The following is an 18,061-nucleotide window of genomic DNA, read 5'->3' on the forward strand; positions in this document are numbered from 1 at the left end:
AGGACTTCACCAAGGGCTGAAGGATGGTATGTTAGATGGCGGCACCTACTGGTAAAGGGTGGCATTACAGCTTGGATCTACCAAAGAGAAGCCACCAAATTTCTCAATCAATCCCAGCAGCATTGGACCGGGGACTGGGGACAGAGGGTAAAGACAGAAGAGCTCCTTCCGGGCTGGGTGCGGTGGCTTACACCTGTAATCCCAGCACTTTGGGAGGCCGAGGCAGGTGGATCACTTGAGGTCAGGAGTTCAAGACCAGCCTGACCAACATGGAGAAACCCTGTCTCTACTAAAAATACAAAATTAGCCGGGTGTGGTGGCGCATGCCTGTAATCCCAGCTACTTGGGAGGCTGAGGCAGGAGAATCACTTGAACCTGGGAGGCGGAGGTTGCGGTGAGCTGAGATCGCACCATTGCACCCCAGCCTGGACAACAAGAGCGAAATTCCGTCTCAAAAAAAAAAAAAAAAAAAAAGAATGAGCTCCTCTCCCTCCTCAGTAGCCCTTAAGCTGATCAAGAGGTGGAACATCACTGAGTCTGGGTCAGGGGCCCAGGGAAGCCCGTTCTTCTTCAACATACTGCAACTTCCTACAGACTAGATTTTGCAGGACCAGAGCAGGGCACCAAGGAATGTCAGCCTGACTGTGATGTTCCTCAGCTTTGCCAAGTCAGCTCAGAAGTGGAGACATGGCATGACGAAAAGAGAGCCTCTTGCCGCAAAAGGGAGGCAAAATTCTGTAAGGATATCAACACTCAGCAGAAGCACATAGCTGGCAAACATTCCGACGATCCTTCCTTATTGCAGGTTTTCAGCTTCTCCTAGAATGATTTTCAGCCCAATGGGAGCCCTTCTATGGAAATGTAATAGAAGCTATTGGGTAACTGAGCTTTGTTTTACAACAATTTGCTTTATGGTCTACTTGAAGTTGGTTCATGGATAAATTGAACTTTGCCCCAATACTTCCACCTATCCTTTCCTTAATCCAGGATATCCATAGGAGTGGTATTGGTAGATGAAGCGGTCCTTCTCCACCTCTCCATCTTTTCCTCTGAGGAGGGAACCCAGTGGAGATCTAGGAGAGGATAGCCATAAAGAATAGGGTAGGGGGAGGGAAAACAAGCCACCTCTTAGCAAAATTAGGAAGTTCCTTATGAGTGTTCCTACAGCCCCCTCCTCTGACACTCACAACACATTTTTTAGGGTGTCAACTGATAACTAAAGTTTTAACTGGCAAAGGCCGTCACCCTCTCTCACAGGAATATTTGTATTTAGGGCCAAAGAACATAAGGTTTAGCTCAAAGGAGTGATTCTCCAATAATAGAATGTTAAGCATCAGTCAGAAAGATCTTTGATGAGGTGGCAGAGAATCCCCCAGGGACTTTCAAGTGGCCTCACCTAGGGTTCTCCTTCCTGGACTTGCCTCCCAGAGTTCATATGAGAGCTGCCTATAGACCCCTTTCATCTGTTCTGGCCCCAGACCTCTGACCACTCAGGCTGCTTCTTGACCAGTCTCCTACCTCTGGCTGCTTTATCTAGGCTGCCATTACCCAGTTCTTCAGACCTTTGGGGATATCCTCAGCTCTGGCTTGGAAAGTTCCAGATACGCATCTGTGTCTTCCAGACCCTGAAAGTCTCTAGCAGGAGTCCTCTCCTAGGCCCCCTGTGTGTCCATGGTCTTTCTTCAGTGGGGTTTTCCACACTGCCTTTCCATTGAACACCCTCTGCTGCCCTAGGTACTCCAGGAAACCTGAAGCATCCTCAGACGGCTGGGAGGCAGGGAGACGAGGTCAGGGAATGCTTCACTTCTCCTCTGGGGTTTGCGTGAGCTCACCCTTCCTTCATTCTTTCAGCTATTCAGTAAATATTCACTGAACACAACTATCTGCCAGGCATACGCTTAGAGCTGGGGATACAGAGGTGACCCAAATGGGTCTTGCCCTCAAAGGTTTGACAGAACTAGTGGAAGGTAAACAGACCATTACCGATAGCCAGGGCCATCACTGGGATAGGTTTCAAGGACCACTGAGCTCCAAGTCTGCTGGGGCAGTAAAAAGACCTCCCTGCCAAGGTACCATGGAAGCTGGATCTTTTTATTTTTGTTTTTAACAGGGTCTCCTTATGTAGCCCAGGCTAGAGTGCAGTGGTGAGATCACAGCTCACTGAACCTCCAACTCCTGGGCTCAAGCAGTCCTCCTACCTCAGCCTCTGAGTAGCTAGGACTACAGGTGTACATCACCACTTCAGCTAATTTTTGAATTTTTTGTAGAGACAGGGTTTCATTATGTTGCCTGGGCTGGTCTTGAACTTCTGGCCTCAAGTCATCCTCCTGCCTCAACCTCCCAAAATACTGGGATTAAAGGCATGAGCCACTACAAGATTTTAAGGGGCAGTAGTTCTCCAGCTGACAAGAACATGGTGCGTGCCGGGCATGGTGTAGCTAGGGTGTAGTGATGGTGAAGTTAGAAGACAAGCATGAAATGTCATTGGAAATAAAGGCTCAGGACTGGCACAGAAGGCCACGTACACTGTGCCAAGCAGCTAGAACTTAGCTCTGTCAGGCAGTGGCCCACAGGAGACACAAGAAGTACCTGAACTGTGGCAGCAGCAAGGGGGATCAGGAGGAGGACTGTCCTTGGGACTCTGAGGAGTCCAAATGGGGCCACTGAGTAGGTTTTGAGCCATTAACCTCAAGATGGAGATCACGAGAAGAGGACAGGTCAGGGGAGAATGTTGTGAGGAATGAGTTCAGCTGGGGGTAGGTTCAGCTTCAGGTCTTGAAAAATATCATCGGAAGTATCTATAAGTAGGTGGAAATATAGGACTAGATAGGAAGCAGAGAAGGGAGCTAGAGCTATAGATCTGCAAATTGAATATACGGAATTAGAGCTAGGAGAAAAGTGGGGTTAGGGATACAGATTTGGTGGTCATTGGCATATTGGTGGTGCCTGGAGCCATAATGCCCCACTACGTGCTGTCCGCCTATTTTGTGAGGGACCTTCCACACAAGTCATCATCAGTAACACTCCAAACATCAGTAACAGAAGTTTATCCTCCCTATTTTCCAGATGAGGATGATAAAGCTCAAAGAGGTGAAGAAACTTGCCCAAGCTCACCCATTGACGTGGCTGGGATTTAAACTTGGGACTATTTGACCACAAAGCCAATGTTCTTTCCATCACCCTTGCTGTCCCTCAGAGAGTCCCCTAGGGAGGTCATGTAGAGTGAGAAGTGAAAAAAGCCAAGCTAGAAGCCCAAACTCTCCAGCATGTAAGAGGCCAGCAGAGAGAAAGCAGCCGGCAGGAGATGCAGGAGAAGAAAGCACTCCAAGAAGCGGAAGAAGAATGTTCAGAGGTTTTGGATGAGGCAGAGATGTCAGGCTTGATAAGGACCGGCAAACAGCCCTGGATATGAAGACATGGAAGTCGCTGGAGACTTTGGGGGAGGGGTGGCAGAGGGAGTCTGGGACAGAATGCATTAGGGCCAGGGATGAAAGGGAAGCAGTGTCATGGAGACCTAGGGCAGAGAAGTTGGGAGCCTGGAAGGACGAGAGGCAGCAGGGTCTGGGTTACTTCCCTGTTGCTACTATAGGATGCTGCAGATCTTATTGTGTTTACAGGAGGAGCTGAGGTGAGACATTCAGGCAAAAGAGCGGATAACTGACAGAGCCAGCTCCCTGAAGTGGCAAGAGGGGATGAGATCCAGGTACATGTACATGGTATTAGGTTTGGCCAAAAGGATGGACCCCTCTCCCAGCAGTGGAGAGAGAAGGGAGCAGGCGATAGGAGGCTCACGTTAGATGGCTCCTGGCTTTTTGGAGAAACAGGAATTGAGGATGCTGATTGGAGAAGTATGGGGGCTGGGGTTGGCAGAAGGGAAACAAGTTTGGGAGGGCAGCTGTGTGGAAGTGGTCAGGGTGCAGGCCTGGGGTGGCTGGAGATTTGCCTTGTGATGTGCAGGGGTCTGGAACCACACATCGGTGATGATGCCAGTTGGCAGGGTAGAGATTTTTGTTTCCTTAGTGAAAGCAGCTGGGGCGCAGGTGGAGAGGAAGCCAGGTGGCAAGGTAACTCAGGAGTGGATGTGGGCAGAGAGGAGGGGTGGGAGGAAACTGGGGTGAAGGGCCAAGGGAGCTAAACTGGAGGTGGCCTAAGTGTCTGGAGGAGAGGCTGGAACAGGTGTGGGCAGCTTGGATTGGGTTACCTCTGCCCCATGTCTTGGCAGGGCTGCCTGTGGACCTCTCTGTAAAGCCAACACTAAGGGCCTGGGAACAAGATACTCCTAAAATCCCAGAGCTGGGAAACAGACTTTGAGAGAGGGTTACTTCCAAGCCTCTGCCTATATGGCAAAATGACTCCTGAGCTACCCTGAAGGAGTGCAAAGCAAGGACAGAGTCAGCCTGTCCACCAGCCTAGTAAGATCCCCTCCCTCTGATTAGGGTGTGAGTGGCAAAAGTGTATCAAGTCTCTGTGAATTCAGAGGAGGCAGTGTAGACAGCTGAGGAGGTATACAAGCTTCAGAGTCAGGCCTGGCCCCAAGTCCTGGCTTTCTTCTTTCTTAGTCTGTCATCCTGGGTAAGTTAATCTACCTGAGCCTCAGTTTTCCCACCAATAAAATGGGGATAACAATTCCTGCCTTATAGGCTCGTGATGGAGTGCCTGGTATAGTGCCTGGAACATAGAAAGCACTTGGTAAATGGTAGCTATGAGCTCTAATTTGTGTCTCGGTGTGTCTATGTCTTCTTAAGGTAGAGTAGGAGGTGCAAGACAGTAGGGATGGAGAGACTCCAGAGCTACCTAGTGGGCAAGTGAATATTCTTCTAACTGCATAATGTGTAAGTGCTGATGACAAGGGCAGTGTGCTGGAATGCATGGAATTTTTGGAACCTTCTCAGTAGGTATGTATGACAGACAGGAACCTCTTGGGGGTGGTGAGAATCTAGCCCAGTTGGCTGTGCTCACACCCAGTGGCATCAAAGCCTAATCTGGGACAAGGCTGCTTCTTCCCACCAGCCACTACTATACCTTTGTTATCCAACCCTTGGGCTTTTTTTTTTTTTTTTTTTTTTTTGAGCTCTGTCGCACAGGTCAGAGCAGTGGCACAATCTTGGCTCACTGCAACCTCCAACTCCCGGGTTCAAGTGATTCTCCTGCCTCAGCCTCCCAAGTGGGTGGGATTACAGGCATGCACCACCACACCTGGCTAATTTTTGTATTTTTAGTAGAGACAGGGTTTCACCATGTTGGTCAGGCTGGTCTCAAACTCCTGACCTCAAGTGATCTGCCCACCTTGGCCTCCCAAAGTGCTTGGATTACAGGTGTGAGCCACTGCAGCCGGCCCCAAACACTTGGGCTTTTGTTCTTCTGAGAAGTAGTGGAAAGAACAACAATAGCCTCCACCTATTAAATGCCTACCTGTGCCAGTGCCAGGTGTTTTCTACATATTATCTCATTTAATTAACACCAATAACCCTACGAGGTTTTTATCCCCTATGTCAGATGAGAAAACTGAAACTCCCTGAGATCGAGTAATTTCCCTGAAGTCACAGAGGTAGAAAGTACCAGAGCTGAGATTTGAATTGCAGGTTTAGAGCCCACACAGACACTGATGGACGGACACTTTTGAGGTCATATAACCATATCTATTTTCCAGGTGAGGAAGCTGAGGCTCAGAAAAGTGAAACAACTCACCAAGAAAAATAGATGGCTGGGAAATGGTAGGGCCTAACAATGCTCTCAGGGCAGTCTACTTCCAGCTTGTATGTGCTCTCCGTTAGACTATATGGCACTGCCCATCGAGGTAGTGTTATTGGACTCATTTTATATATAGGGAAACTGAGGAGCAGAAAGAAAAAGCAATGCTCATGGAAGGAGACCTTGCAGGGGAGGGGAAACCCCTGAGCCTGGTGGGCCCTGGCAGAAGGATCCCTAAACAGGACTGAACCAAGATCTATCAGCTAGGGGATCCCTGACCCCTGCCAGTTTTCTCCTCGGACATTTTCAGGAGCAAGTAGAATGAAACAAATGTCAGAAGCATCCCTGAAGGAAAATGAAGCCCCAAAGCAAACTGCAACCTTAGAGGTGCGTGTGGGAGGCCCAGAGCCAACTGGACATTTTGCCCCTGCTGGTTATGATATGGCACGTGCTGCTGCTGCTTTTGTAGTACCACTTGCAAGTGCCATCTTGTTGTTCCTTCCCTGTCATCTTCCTGAGTTACTGTCCAACTGAGTCCCTGCAGAAGAGGACAGGGCAAAAGGCAATATGAATTGGACCAGCACCTCAATTCACAGTGTCCTGGTGATATAAGCCCTGCTTCTACTCCTATAGAATACTCTGAAGGGCTGAGGGTACTCTGGAATCAGATTGGGTGAGTGGCAGCAGGAGAGAAGAGCAGGGAACTGCCTCTTTTTGCCCAGATGTGGAGGAGTAGCTCATCTGGTCCAAGAGGAAAAGAGGAAATCATCAGAGGAAAACTGGTAGGATGAGATAAAAGGCAACTAGGGGGCAAAAAAAATCAATCTTCCAGAGACATAGTGGCTTAGGTGGAAGAACCCACCAAACCTCCCTCCCTGAAAGCCAGGGCAATATCCTTACTCAGAGGGCCAGGAAATCACCCTGAACTGAAGGCCCCAAATAACCCATAATCCCCCTACAGAATCCTCCTTGCCCACCTCAAGGAGGATGTAGGGGCCCTCCCTCCATCCCCCCAGGGACCCAGAGGAGCTACACTAGTGTCCAAAGAAGGCAGAGGCAGAGCAAAGCAAGGCAGCGTGCCATCTCCCCTCCCAGCCGTGGGGTAGCTCCTCGGCTTTCTCTCTCTGTGCCCCCATGGAGATCACAGACACCATCCGGCAACCTCCAATTCTTTCTCTTTTTTTGAAACCATTCTCTTGTTGGGGGCAAAAAAGATGGCAAATTTACACTTGTCCTCCAACCCTACACATAATTGGTGGCAGCAGGCAAAACTGCTGCAAGGGGATGGTTTTGCCAGTGGAATGAAGGAGGGAGGGCATCTTAGAGTGACAAGGCTGGGAGGGACCTCAATCATCTGACCCAGCCTTTCTGTGGCCTCCACACCATTCCCATGATCTATGTGCTCCCATACCAAAGGTCATCTTTGATGCTATGCAAGGTTCTCCAGGACTCCTCCCCCAGGCTTCCTTGGGGCACTGCCCCCTTTCCACCGAGTGAATCCACTACCCTCTTGTTTTCTGAGGAAACTGAGGCCCATTGACATATGACTTGTTCAAAAGTAATCTTCATCCCAGGATAAGAAGTTTGAGTCTGTTTCCATCCTACTTTTCCACTGAATCCCTAGGAAAGGAAGGGCTCAGCTCTTCTCCCTGGTGGACAGGACCATTGCCAACAAAGTCCTCCCCTTGCCCCAGCTGATGTGGGCAGCCAATATGGAAGGTCTCAGAACTGAATCACCTTTGAGGAGATCTTGGTCATTGCCTCTTCCTCCTGGGTACGCTGAGGGCTCTGTGAGGCTAGTCTGGGTCCTAGCAGCATCTTCCCTGTAGAAAACTGGACCTGGCCTGGTCTCATTCTGAACACAGCCTCACACTCCAAGAAAGTCTTCATAGCCTTTCAAGAGGCCTTTCCTCTTTCCCTTACAATGGAAGGAAAGAAGATACAGAGTGGGTGAACAGTCAAGAGGCAGCATCCATGGTTGGAAGACCCTGCTCCTTCTGCAGTTTGCCCGTTTTAAAAATATCCTTTCTCTTTCCTCTGCTTCCCCTCAGTTGGAGGGATGAAGGGTTAAGAATGGACCAGTCAGGACCACCTCTTGAAGCGGGGTGCAGGTTTGGAGGAGCCTCTTGTACCTGTCTTTATGTCTCTGTGTTTATACACATAGACATGATTCTGTGGGGTAGCTTTCGCCCCTGTGCTGACCACATGAGAGTGTCTGTATGTGAGTCCATGTCTCTGCGGGTAGGGTGGTTCAGTGGGCTTACCTCCAAGGCCTTAACTGCAAGGGAGTCTGCCCTGGAGCTGGCAGTTTTAGCAGGCGGAGGCTACTTTCTTTTTGGTCCTCAAAGTGGACTCGGATCTAGGAATGGGGACTGAGTCTTGAGGGTGGGGGTGTGGTAGGTGTAAAAGTTGAGAGGTTGTTATTCGGCCTGGTGTCGGAGGCGGTGTGTTCCGAGGTCCTATGTCCCCTGTCAGGCTGTGTCGGTGGACACGCCCGACTGCCTGTGTGTCCGTGTGTCCACGTCTGCCCCAGCCTCCCCAACACCTCGCACCCTCTTTGTCTCGGGTGGAGGTGTGCGTTCAAACCTGGCGCCGCACGGCCGTCCTCGCGAGCGAGCGCGGGGACGCACCCTCGCTCCCCGACTCTTTCCTAGGGGAGCCAGGACGAGTCGGAGCCCGGTGCTGTTTGGTCTGGAGCCGAGCGGAGCTTGCATTGATCCATTGATTGCGCGCGGTCTGCGCCTGACCTCCCTGCTCCCGGGGAAGCCGTCTCCATGGAGACCGGGCCCGCTCCCCCATCGCCGGATTGTAAATTCCTGCAGGCAGCGGCCCGGCAGCCTGGGGAGGGGGCCACCGCGCCCGGGCGCGCAGGGGGAGCGGCCGCCGCGTCGAGGCCCCATTTGAAAGAAAAAAGGGCACGAAAAAGGAGGTGGTGGAGAAGGAGGAGGAGGAGGAGGGGGAGGAGGAAGAAAACGAAAAGGAGCGAGGAGAGGAGGAGAAAGAGGAGGAGGAGGAGAAAGGCGAAGAAAAAGAGCCTGAGAGACGGAGAAAGAGCGAGAGACGAAGAAAGAGAGGCAGAAAGGGCGTGTTTCTGGCGCTGCGTTTCCCCTCCCCTTTCTCAGGTCCTTCGCTCGGGCTCTGCGCGCTCTCCGGCTGCAGCTCTCTCCCGGCGAAGCTGGGAATTGGGTGGGATTACACGGAGCAGCCCCGCCGCCGCCGCTGGCAGAGGCCGGCTTGGAGAGGGCGGGGGTTCCCCTCCGTCAGTCGCCCCTGGCGCCCCTCGCCTCGTCGCACTCTCCGCCTCGCTCTCCCCGACGTCCGGCCAGGAGGAGCCGGTAGCATCGGGAGCCTCGCGCCGAGGGCGCCGCGGTCCGCGCCCCGCGACTGCAGCCCCCTGCCTGGCCCCGGCGGGGCGCCCCCTCCCCTCCCCCTCCTGCGAGCTGGGATCCAGCCGGCTTCCGCCCTCCCCTGGCCGCGAGACCGGCCCCGGCGGCTGGGCCGCCAGTAGCTCCAGCCATGGGCTCGGGGCGCGTACCCGGGCTCTGCCTGCTTGTCCTGCTGGTCCACGCCCGCGCCGCCCAGTACAGCAAAGCCGCGCAAGGTAAGGAAGGAGGGGCGCGCGGCCTGGGGGCTGTCCTGGCTGCTGGGCCTCAGGGCCTAGGCGCGATTCCCGAGGGGCAGGGCAGGTGCTGGGGAGCGTGCTGCTGTCAGAACCCGGCTCTGTGCACCCGGACTCCCCGGCCAGGGGCCCGACCGCTGGGCGCTGCGCCCCGAGCGAAAAGCCGGACAAGCTGGGGGCGGCAGAGAGGAGTGAGAAACTCTTGGGGGCGGTGGGCAGAAGAGACCACGCGCCTCAGAATTCCGCTCGACTTCATCCACCCCCAGCATCTTCGAAAGACTTCTTGTCCTCCAAAATCTGAGAGAGAATTTTCTCTTCTCTCAAACATTGCCAGAAACTTACGCTGTGGCCTGGAGAGACTGAGGGAATAATGAAAACTTTTCAGCCGTGCCGTATATTTCTTTCCCTTACCCCCAACCCGCATGCAAAGTTAGACATTTCTAAGTTGATGCCTTATCAGTGGAAAAATGTTGAAGAAAAATAGGATCTTTTATGGAAAAATCAACTCATCTCTCACCGGATGGTAGGGGGCTGAAGAAGAGAAGAAAATTTCTGTGACTGGCTCCCGACAGGAATGTTGCGTTTCTGCCTCTTTGGGGTGAAATCTCTTTCGTCTTGCACGGCTTTCATTTCTTATCATAATATTTATTTATTAAGGCCTCGGGTTTCCAATTTCATTTAAATCCAGGTCAGAATTGCATTAAAATAACAAAGTAGAATTCCAGGCCGGGGAGCTCTGACAGATCCCTCTAGGAATTAAAGAGAGACAGGGAGGCCTCCCGCCCCCGTCCCTGACCCCCAGCTCATCGCCTGGCAGGTCCCAAGGCTGTGCAGGCAGAGACTAGGCTGATGTACTACAGTTCTCTCGGGACAGTTTCTCCTCCCCCTTGACCTCTTGCTGTACCCCTCCCCCATCGTGTCCTCACCGACAAGAGATTTATATGGGCAAAAAGAAAATTCCTCCTGGCAAGGTTTTGCCCAGGAGAGTATGATTCTGCCTATTGTCCCAGGGGCTCCTGAAGCCAGCTGGGTGAGGAGATGGCTGAGCCAGAAGGAAAGTTGAACTTGGGAGTTGGGGAAGCCTGAGTGTCCGACACAGGTCGCTGTGTCCCAGAGACTGGGCGTTTGGCTCTTAAGCTGCTCTGTTGTATTGGATGGGCTCCTGCTCTGTGAAGAGGAAGGTGCTGTATCAATGCCGCCCTCCTCTCCCCAAACACTGCCTCTTCAGCTAACCTCTTCCCCCTCCAACCTGTCCTTTCACAGAACTGAAACACTAGAGATCCTCAGCTGTCAAATACTGGACCCTGCCCCCACACCTTCCAGCCCCACACTGCCTCTTTTCCAGTCCTGGTTCCAGACAGCCCATCGCCACTGCCACCCCCAACCTGGGAGCAGCCCCTCTCCTCACTGTGGATTTGTGTTTTCATAAACAAAGCTGGCTTTTGTAGTGTGTGCTGACTTACCCATAACATGGAATTAGCTGGGGAGTTTAGTCTGAAGGAAGGAACAGATATCATGAAGTAACCTAGAGACAAGATAAGGGCCTCTTTCAAGTTGGAGCCAGTGTCTGTAGTGGCCTAGTGAGGCTGTGGACCAAAGGAGAAGCAGTGTATTTGAGGGGGGCCCAGGGGCAGATGGAGACCCCTCCAAGGGACAGGTGCCATCAAGCCAAGGCACTCAAGTATGTGAGATCAGCTCATGATTCAGGAACGGGAGTCAGAATCCCTCCATGGTACTCCAGGGCTTCCACTTTCATTGGACTCCCTGCTGGGTACTGAGGAACATGCTGCCAGAGTGAAGGCCCCTGCCCTCAAGGAACTTAGAGAAGAGTAGTTTTTGTCCCCAGCTTATCTCATTCACAGGCCACCCTTCCTGTGACTGGACCGCAGTTAGCTTGGTAACCTCCTTCTTTTCTTCTGATCCCTAAGCTTGGCCTAGAATGGAAGCCTTTCATTGACCCTTCTCTTCAGGAAATCTACAAACCCCATCTGCCAGAGGTTGCCTAATAGCAGGTTTGCTGGGTTACAGGGATGTCTCTGGACACAAACTTGCAGGCAGATGCTGCAGGAAGAACTAGTACTGACCAGGCGGGGCAACCTTACAGCCTTACCCATAGACACAGTCTGTGAGCATCAGGGAGGCCTTACCTTCAAACATATCTCCTGGTTATCAGCAGTGCCAGAAAGTGTGCCTTTAATGCCACATGCTTTATATGAAGCACTAGCAGGTCTTTAAAATCAAATACCCTTGGCAAGTATCCTGCACGGAGTTACTATACCTCTGGGGGTATCTGGGTTTCTGTCCCTTTTCATCAGTGATTCCCACAATGGGAAAACCAAAGTCATGTGGAAGGGGGGAAAGGGGGAGACAAGGAAGGGAGCCCTAAGTGTAAAGGTGAGTGTGCGACTGTGCACACATGAGAGGTTCACCAGTTACCCACAGGCAACATAGCTGGATGTCTGTGTTTCTTGTGACGTAGTTGCTAAGGGTAAACTGCTGTTTTAGTGTCTGTGAGAACTGTATGGAAGAGTAGGTGGGTAAGCCTGTGTGACTGGGAAGGGAGGGAGCATGAGGGGACATGGTTTTGAGTGTTTTTCAAGTGCTTGTCTGTATATTTTAAAGTAGACAGACTGGATAACCAAGATAATTGTTAACTTAAAAGCATTAATTTGCTTTGCTTTTGGTAGGGGGGTGGGTGTTTGGTGGGGGGGGCGGGGGGGAGGCGCGGCGGGGGTGTGTGTGCAGCAGTGGTTAAAAAGACCTAATCCTCACATAGGGCTCAGGTTACAGCTGAATGAAAAGGTCTCGGCCTCCAGGGAAACTTGTCCCCAGGGCTGGCTCCAGGAGAGCCAGCCTGGCCGTTTAGTTTACCTGGTAGTTTTCTCTCCTTGTTAGGGATAGAGTTTTGATAAAGTCATGCATTTAGAATTTCCAAGTAACCCCATCCCTGGGACTGAGAGCGTTCGTGTGGTGGCAAACAGTGTCTCTCTGTCTCGGTGTGTCTCTCCGGGTCTCTGTCTGGGTGTATGTGTCTCTTTCTTTCCCCCACCCTTCTCTTCCTCTTTAATGTGGCTGTTTCCTTTCCTCCCCGCTTCCCTGGGCTCCTGTGGCCAGCTCTTACAGTGAGGGGACTGTTCCTACTAGCCCCTCCCTCCAAAATATGAAATGAAAACCATAACCATGTCAGCGGGTAAGGGTGGCCCCGTGGGCAGCCGGCTATTGCCTGTGCCCTGTCCAGGCCACACTGGAGAGAGGGAGAGTCCCCACTCAGAGCCTGATCTTTAGTCAGTTCCCTCTAAGCCCACCCCCATTTTTCCAGAAGGTGGAGAAGAGGGTGGACTGCTTAGAAATTCCTCAGGAATCCCTTTGACCTCTCTTCTCTCATGACATGTCTCAGAGGTGGGAAAAGCCTCGGGGTGGGAGAGTACAGAGACTTTTCCCTGTTTTCAACCCCTTCCTTCTCATCTCTTTGAGTCTCTGCAGGGTGGAATAAGAGAAAGGGGACTAGAAGACACTAAGGCCAGAATTACTGCAGGCAGAGAAAGAAGACAGTCATCAGCAGCCCTCAAATGAGATTGTTTTTTGAAACCTTCAGGAATCTGAGAGCATGAGAACCGGTTTGAGATGTGAGCAGCTGGGACCTGTTGTAAGAGGAGCCGGCCCTGGGTGTGAGTTTGGGAATGTGAAGTGTGCATTCACACACGTGTGAATGTGTGTGCATGACTCAGGGTGTGTGTGTGTGTGAAGTGCTCTGGTGAGAGGAAAAAGGAAGTGGGGCAATGTGCATTTTGTTTTAGTTGGAGAAGTAAAGAAGTGGAATGGCTTGGTCCAGTGCCTTGAACTGAGGACAGGGGAAGGGAACGAAGGGCTTCAGACCTTTTGAGAAGATGGAGCTGGAAGAGCTTGCTGCCTGAACTCACTCAGTCCTTTCCCCCAGCTCTGGTCCCCAAATGTCAGGGTGTGGGCCTCCTTTGACATCCCGTATCCCTAGCACATAACCACTTATAAGAAAGAGTCCCTGTCAGGGCTGGAAACTGCAGAGCTGCTCTGAGGCTGGCAGTGCCTGCAAGAGGCCCAGACCTGGGGACAGCTTCTTCAGGCTCAGAAGACTGGAGTCTGGAAACAGAAGGACTGCTGGGTCTTGGGTATAGAAGCGAAACAACAGCCAACCCAGGGATGTCTGGGGGGGTACAGGAGCTAGTCATCTGGGCTAAGAGGGGACAGAGACTCCTCTCCCCCACCGGCCACTTAACATTGGACTGGCTACTCTCCTGTTCCCATACCCACCCAATGCCAGCCTCAAGTGGCACCGGGGATACAGAGGTATATGGTGCCAGTGGGTTTAGACAAATGCAGAGCCTAAGGATTTGAGCCTCGGAGGAAATCACTGAAATCCCTCTTCTCACTTGTAAAATATCAGTAGGGTTCCCTGCAGCCATGAGATTCTGCACATCTCACTGATATCCTTCCTGCTGAAGGCAGAAGGCGCCGGGCCTCCACAGGTTACTCACCCAAATCTCAGGCGCTCTCCTCCTTGGATGCTGGTCCACTTCTGCCTGCCTGAGGCTAGGTCATCTGGATACTCTTCCTTTCTTCCCCCACCCCAGTTTCCTGGAACCCCAAGTAGCTGATAGTTCTTACTGTGTCCATGAAGTGGGTATTTATCCCTGGAAATAGCCCCTGAAGAACACATATGTGTTTCTATATGTGTGTATCCAACAAAGTTGGGAAGTGGAGCTGAAATATCCGTGTTATGGGAACTGAATATTCTTGGATCTGGGCCCCAGGATTCCGTGTTTCTAGCTCTGAGACTAGCTGTCTGTATTCTGCCCTAGCCTAGACATGTCCCCCTGCAGATCAAGCACTGCTTTGTAGTTGCTGTTAGATGCTGTGCTTTGGCTGAACAAATAGGATGATGACCCCTATATAGGGCACAGTGGTCCTTGCTCTTACCTCTGGTTTTCCCTGTGGTTATAACCATAGCCCTAGAGAGCTGTGGGGTTTGGATTTCTGAGCCTACACCAGGGGCTCTTCAGGTCTGGTCACTGGTGGTAACAAGCTGAGGAAAGACCTGAGCAGGGGCTGCAGGGCTGGAGGGAAGATCCAGGATAAGGAAACATATCTAAGGAATCCCTCTGAAAGGGGGGAGTATGAGGATATGTGGGCATTGGGGGGAGGGCTGGGGAAGGGGAGTGCTTGAAGGGTAGACCCTGGGGAGCAGGTTTACAGAGAAGACGTTTTTACAAGTTTCTAATTATATTTATTTGGAGTTTTCCTCTGGCGGTTTGAAGCTGTTAACAGCAGGAACCTGTATCCCTGGTGTTTGTTTTTGTTTCTAACCAGCTGCTTGGCCCCAGCATAGTGAATCCAAGGGCAGGCAACACCTGCCCACTGTTGCACTGCCCACCCTTTCCTTATTGCAACTGTGTCTGTACCCTCCCTGCCCACTACTCAGCCTTGCTCTCTTCTGCTGCTCCCATGCCCAAAGCCTCAGAGCATCTGCATTCCCACTGCTGATTTCCTCCCTGGATCATGTACATTTCAGCTCCTTCCACTCCAGGTTATATACTGGATGCATGCTTCATGCTGAACTAAGTGCTGAGGTGGAGTTGGGGGAGGTACAATAATGACGAAGGCATGGATTCCTCCCTCAAGTGCTTAGAGAACACAGTGGGTAGTTAGAGAGCACTGGACTGGGAGTTTGAAGACCTGGATCCTGGCTTTACACTAGCTATTTGCTCTTTCCTGAGGTATCCTCACTGGGCTTCAGTTTCCTCATCTATTCAGTGAGAGAGGACAGTTTGAAGACCACGTGAACCAACCTGCATGAAAAAACTGTACACTTAGTGAAATTATACAAATCTGAAATGAGTTTATTTTTTTCAGTTAAAGAGATAATATTACTAATCACAAAACCAGAACCTACCCATGCCCACTGCCTGCCTCTCTGCCCCTCACTCTACAATGTTCTGTTTTTCCCCCACTTCACTACCCATCCTCTAAAAGTCTCTGATTCATGGTTGTTGATTTTGTCCATACTGAAAGGGAGAAAATTCTTGTCCAATTAGGGTTACATTCAAATGATCAGGGAGCTAGATTAGGGATAAGGCAGGACAACAGAGAGAAACTCATCAGGGTCCCCAGTAAGTGACAAGCTTCTGAGGTTCAGACCCCCTTCCCTTCAAATCACCAAACACCAGCAGCTTTTCCTGGCTGTTCAGTTGAGCAGGCTAAGCTTGAGTGAGAGGAGAGGATACTGTTTTTAAAAGGAGAAAGTGCTCTGTCTCCTCCTTGGAATCAACAGGTGGTCGTGTGTGTGGTTTTCTGGACTTTCTCTAGGCTACCCTCATCCTTGCATAAGCTTTTTCTAGACTGAGGATGGGCCCAGACTCTCACTGAAGTCACAGTGCCTCAGCCAGTCCCAAACTGGGAAGACAGCCTGGTACTCCAGGCTCTGCCAATCTCCCTGGTTGCTATTTTGATCTGGAGGTAGAGCAGATATGCACAGATGTGGGTACATGTGCACATGCTGTGGGTTAGGATATCATGGCCCAAGGCTGGGCTGGTTTTATTTTGGATGTTAGAGGTGAGAATGAGGGAACTCACCAGGGGCAAGCAGTGGAATGCCTGTCTCAGGTGCCCCATCATTGAGTGTTAGTTAGCATGGAGGCTGAGGAACATCTGTTGAAGGGGATGCTCTGAAAAGATCCCTGTAGCAGCCCCATATGATGTCTGAAGACCCTGAGACCCTACGACTCATTGGTCCCAGTCTCTTCTGGCCCCAGCACTCATCATATGGATGCCTTTAAGTGGGTACTACCCCTCTGAGTTTAGTTTCCTCTCTCCCTACTCTCCACTTGAGACTAAACTTCCTGGGACTTCCTCCATCCAGAACAGTTGTGGGATCACGGAGAGTAAAGAAGTGAGATTTTTCTCTGAGGTAACATAGAGCAGAAGGGATGCCACAGATAGAGACATTATCCACTCACTACTAATGCATCCATGTCTCCATCCACTCGTCTATCTGTTTAACAAATATTTACTAAGTGGCTTCAATGTAGAATTCATCTCTGGTTCACTGCCAAATCCCCAGCACCTAGCACGGTGCTTCGCATGTTGGAGGTGCTCAATAACTATTGAGTGAGTGAGTGAGTGAATGAATGAATGCTGAGCTCTATTCCAGTTGCTGCATGGGTTTCAAAGCTTTAGGAGCCATGGCATCAAGCTCCTACTGCTTCAGTAGGAAAATTATACACATGAACTAAAAGTTAAATAATGGTACAAGGTAGCATATGAGGTATCACAAGCCTGGGATTGATCAGGTGACCAGAGAGCCTGACAGTAAGTCTTAGGAGTCAAGAGAAAGAGTAGATCAGAGAAGGCTGGTAGTGTCACAGGGAGTGTCCCAGCAGAGGCACCTGAACTGGGTCCTCAAGGACATTCAAGGAGAGCAAAATAGCAGAGTGCGCTACACACACCATATATCCTGGGCTAGCCTGGCTGGGCTGAGGATGTCACAGCTATGTGGGTGGGTACATTAGGGCTCTAGACAGGCTGTTTCTGACTGTCCCACTGGGCCCATCAAATTTGCCCACAATTACCCCCTCCCCTATGGGTGGTAAGGTAATAATTCCTGTGGTAATGGGAAGGTGGGGTGGACTCTACCTAGGGGGTCTGCTTGTCCACAGCCAGCATCCCTGCTCATTTCCATTTGTTACTGTTCCTGAGCTGGGCTTGGGCAAACTTGTGAAGTAGATGAAGTATTTACTTGGGAATCCCACTGCTTCCCTTTTAGGGTACACCTGCCCATCCTCAGAATCTTAGGACTACTTGGATTATAATAATCCACCCTTTCTGGTCTGACCCTCTGACCCTCATATCCCATACCCCATCCTACCCTTCCTACCTACTTTAGGAGAGTTTATGGAGTGCTCTGCTAGGCGCTAAAGCAAATTCAGAAGAAATGTCAGATGGTGCTGGGAAAAGCTGCTGTAGTTACAGACCTGTGCCTTCATGCCAGGACAGGGCGAGGCAGGGAGGTCTTGGCTTGTCTATGGTATCTGTGCAGCCACCACTCTCCCCCACCTCAACTTTGGTTCCAATGCATGGCCTGAAGTAGGAGTGGGATCTCCCTAGCCTTCAAAAAGAATTGTAGAGGACAGCTTTTGGGTTCCCAACTGGCCTCTCACCCACTTCACCCCCATTCTTTGTGCAGTTCCCAGCACAGGTAGAGTAAGCAGTGGGGATGTGTCTCCCCAAATCCTCCCCACCAACACATGCTCACCTGGTGCTGCATTTCCCCACACCAGGCCGAAATGGGGCTTTGATAGGGAAAGGGAGTTCAGAAAGAATACAGGGAGAAGGTTGGAGAGAAGGAATAATAGTAGCAAACCTTGGCTAGGCATGGTGACTCACACCTGTAATACCAGCACTTTGGGAGGCTGACATGAGAGGGTCGCTCAAATCCAGGAGTTCGAGACCAGCTTGGGCAACATAGCAAGACCCTGCCTCTAAAAAGAATTTTAAAAAATTGGCTGAGCATGATGCCACGCGCATATAGTCCCAGTTACTCAGTAGGCTGAGGTGGGAGGATCACTTGAGCCCAGGATTTCGAGGTTGCAGTGAGCTATGTTCATGCCATTGCATTCCCGCCTGGATAAGCAGAGCAAGATCCTGTCTCTGTTTCAAAAAGAAAGAAAAAAATAGCAAACCTTTTTTTTTTTTTTTTTTTTTTTGAGACGGAGTCTTGCT

The 18,061-nt window shown here is 51.1% G+C and overlaps 1 protein-coding gene and 1 long non-coding RNA gene across 9 annotated transcripts in view; one reads left to right on the forward strand and one right to left on the reverse strand.

Moving 5' to 3' along the window:
- The first annotated feature begins 8,674 nt into the window (after positions 1-8,674).
- SCUBE3 (signal peptide, CUB domain and EGF like domain containing 3) overlaps positions 8,675-18,061 on the forward strand; it is a 39,376-nt gene continuing 29,989 nt past the window's right edge. For 3 of the 8 annotated variants that reach the window (XM_055390238.2, XM_063707553.1, XM_063707554.1), the window contains exon 1: positions 8,675-9,292. In XM_055390238.2, coding sequence (XP_055246213.1) covers positions 9,208-9,292 — 85 coding nt within the window. In that variant the 5' untranslated portion in view covers positions 8,675-9,207. Of the gene's footprint in view, positions 9,293-12,048; positions 12,979-18,061 lie in introns of those variants that run through there. The other 5 variants (XM_055390236.2, XM_063707555.1, XM_055390237.2 and 2 more) reach the window with 4 other exon arrangements.
- Positions 15,158-18,061, reverse strand: part of LOC109027321 (uncharacterized) — a 39,312-nt gene continuing 36,408 nt past the window's right edge. Inside the window, exon 4 of the long non-coding RNA XR_010134252.1 lies at positions 15,158-17,989. This is a non-coding gene — a long non-coding RNA (uncharacterized lncRNA). The remainder of the gene's footprint in view (positions 17,990-18,061) is intronic.

The sequence above is a fragment of the Gorilla gorilla genome, chromosome 5, assembly GCF_029281585.2.
Source record: "Gorilla gorilla gorilla isolate KB3781 chromosome 5, NHGRI_mGorGor1-v2.1_pri, whole genome shotgun sequence".
NCBI classification, from domain to species: domain Eukaryota; kingdom Metazoa; phylum Chordata; class Mammalia; order Primates; family Hominidae; genus Gorilla; species Gorilla gorilla.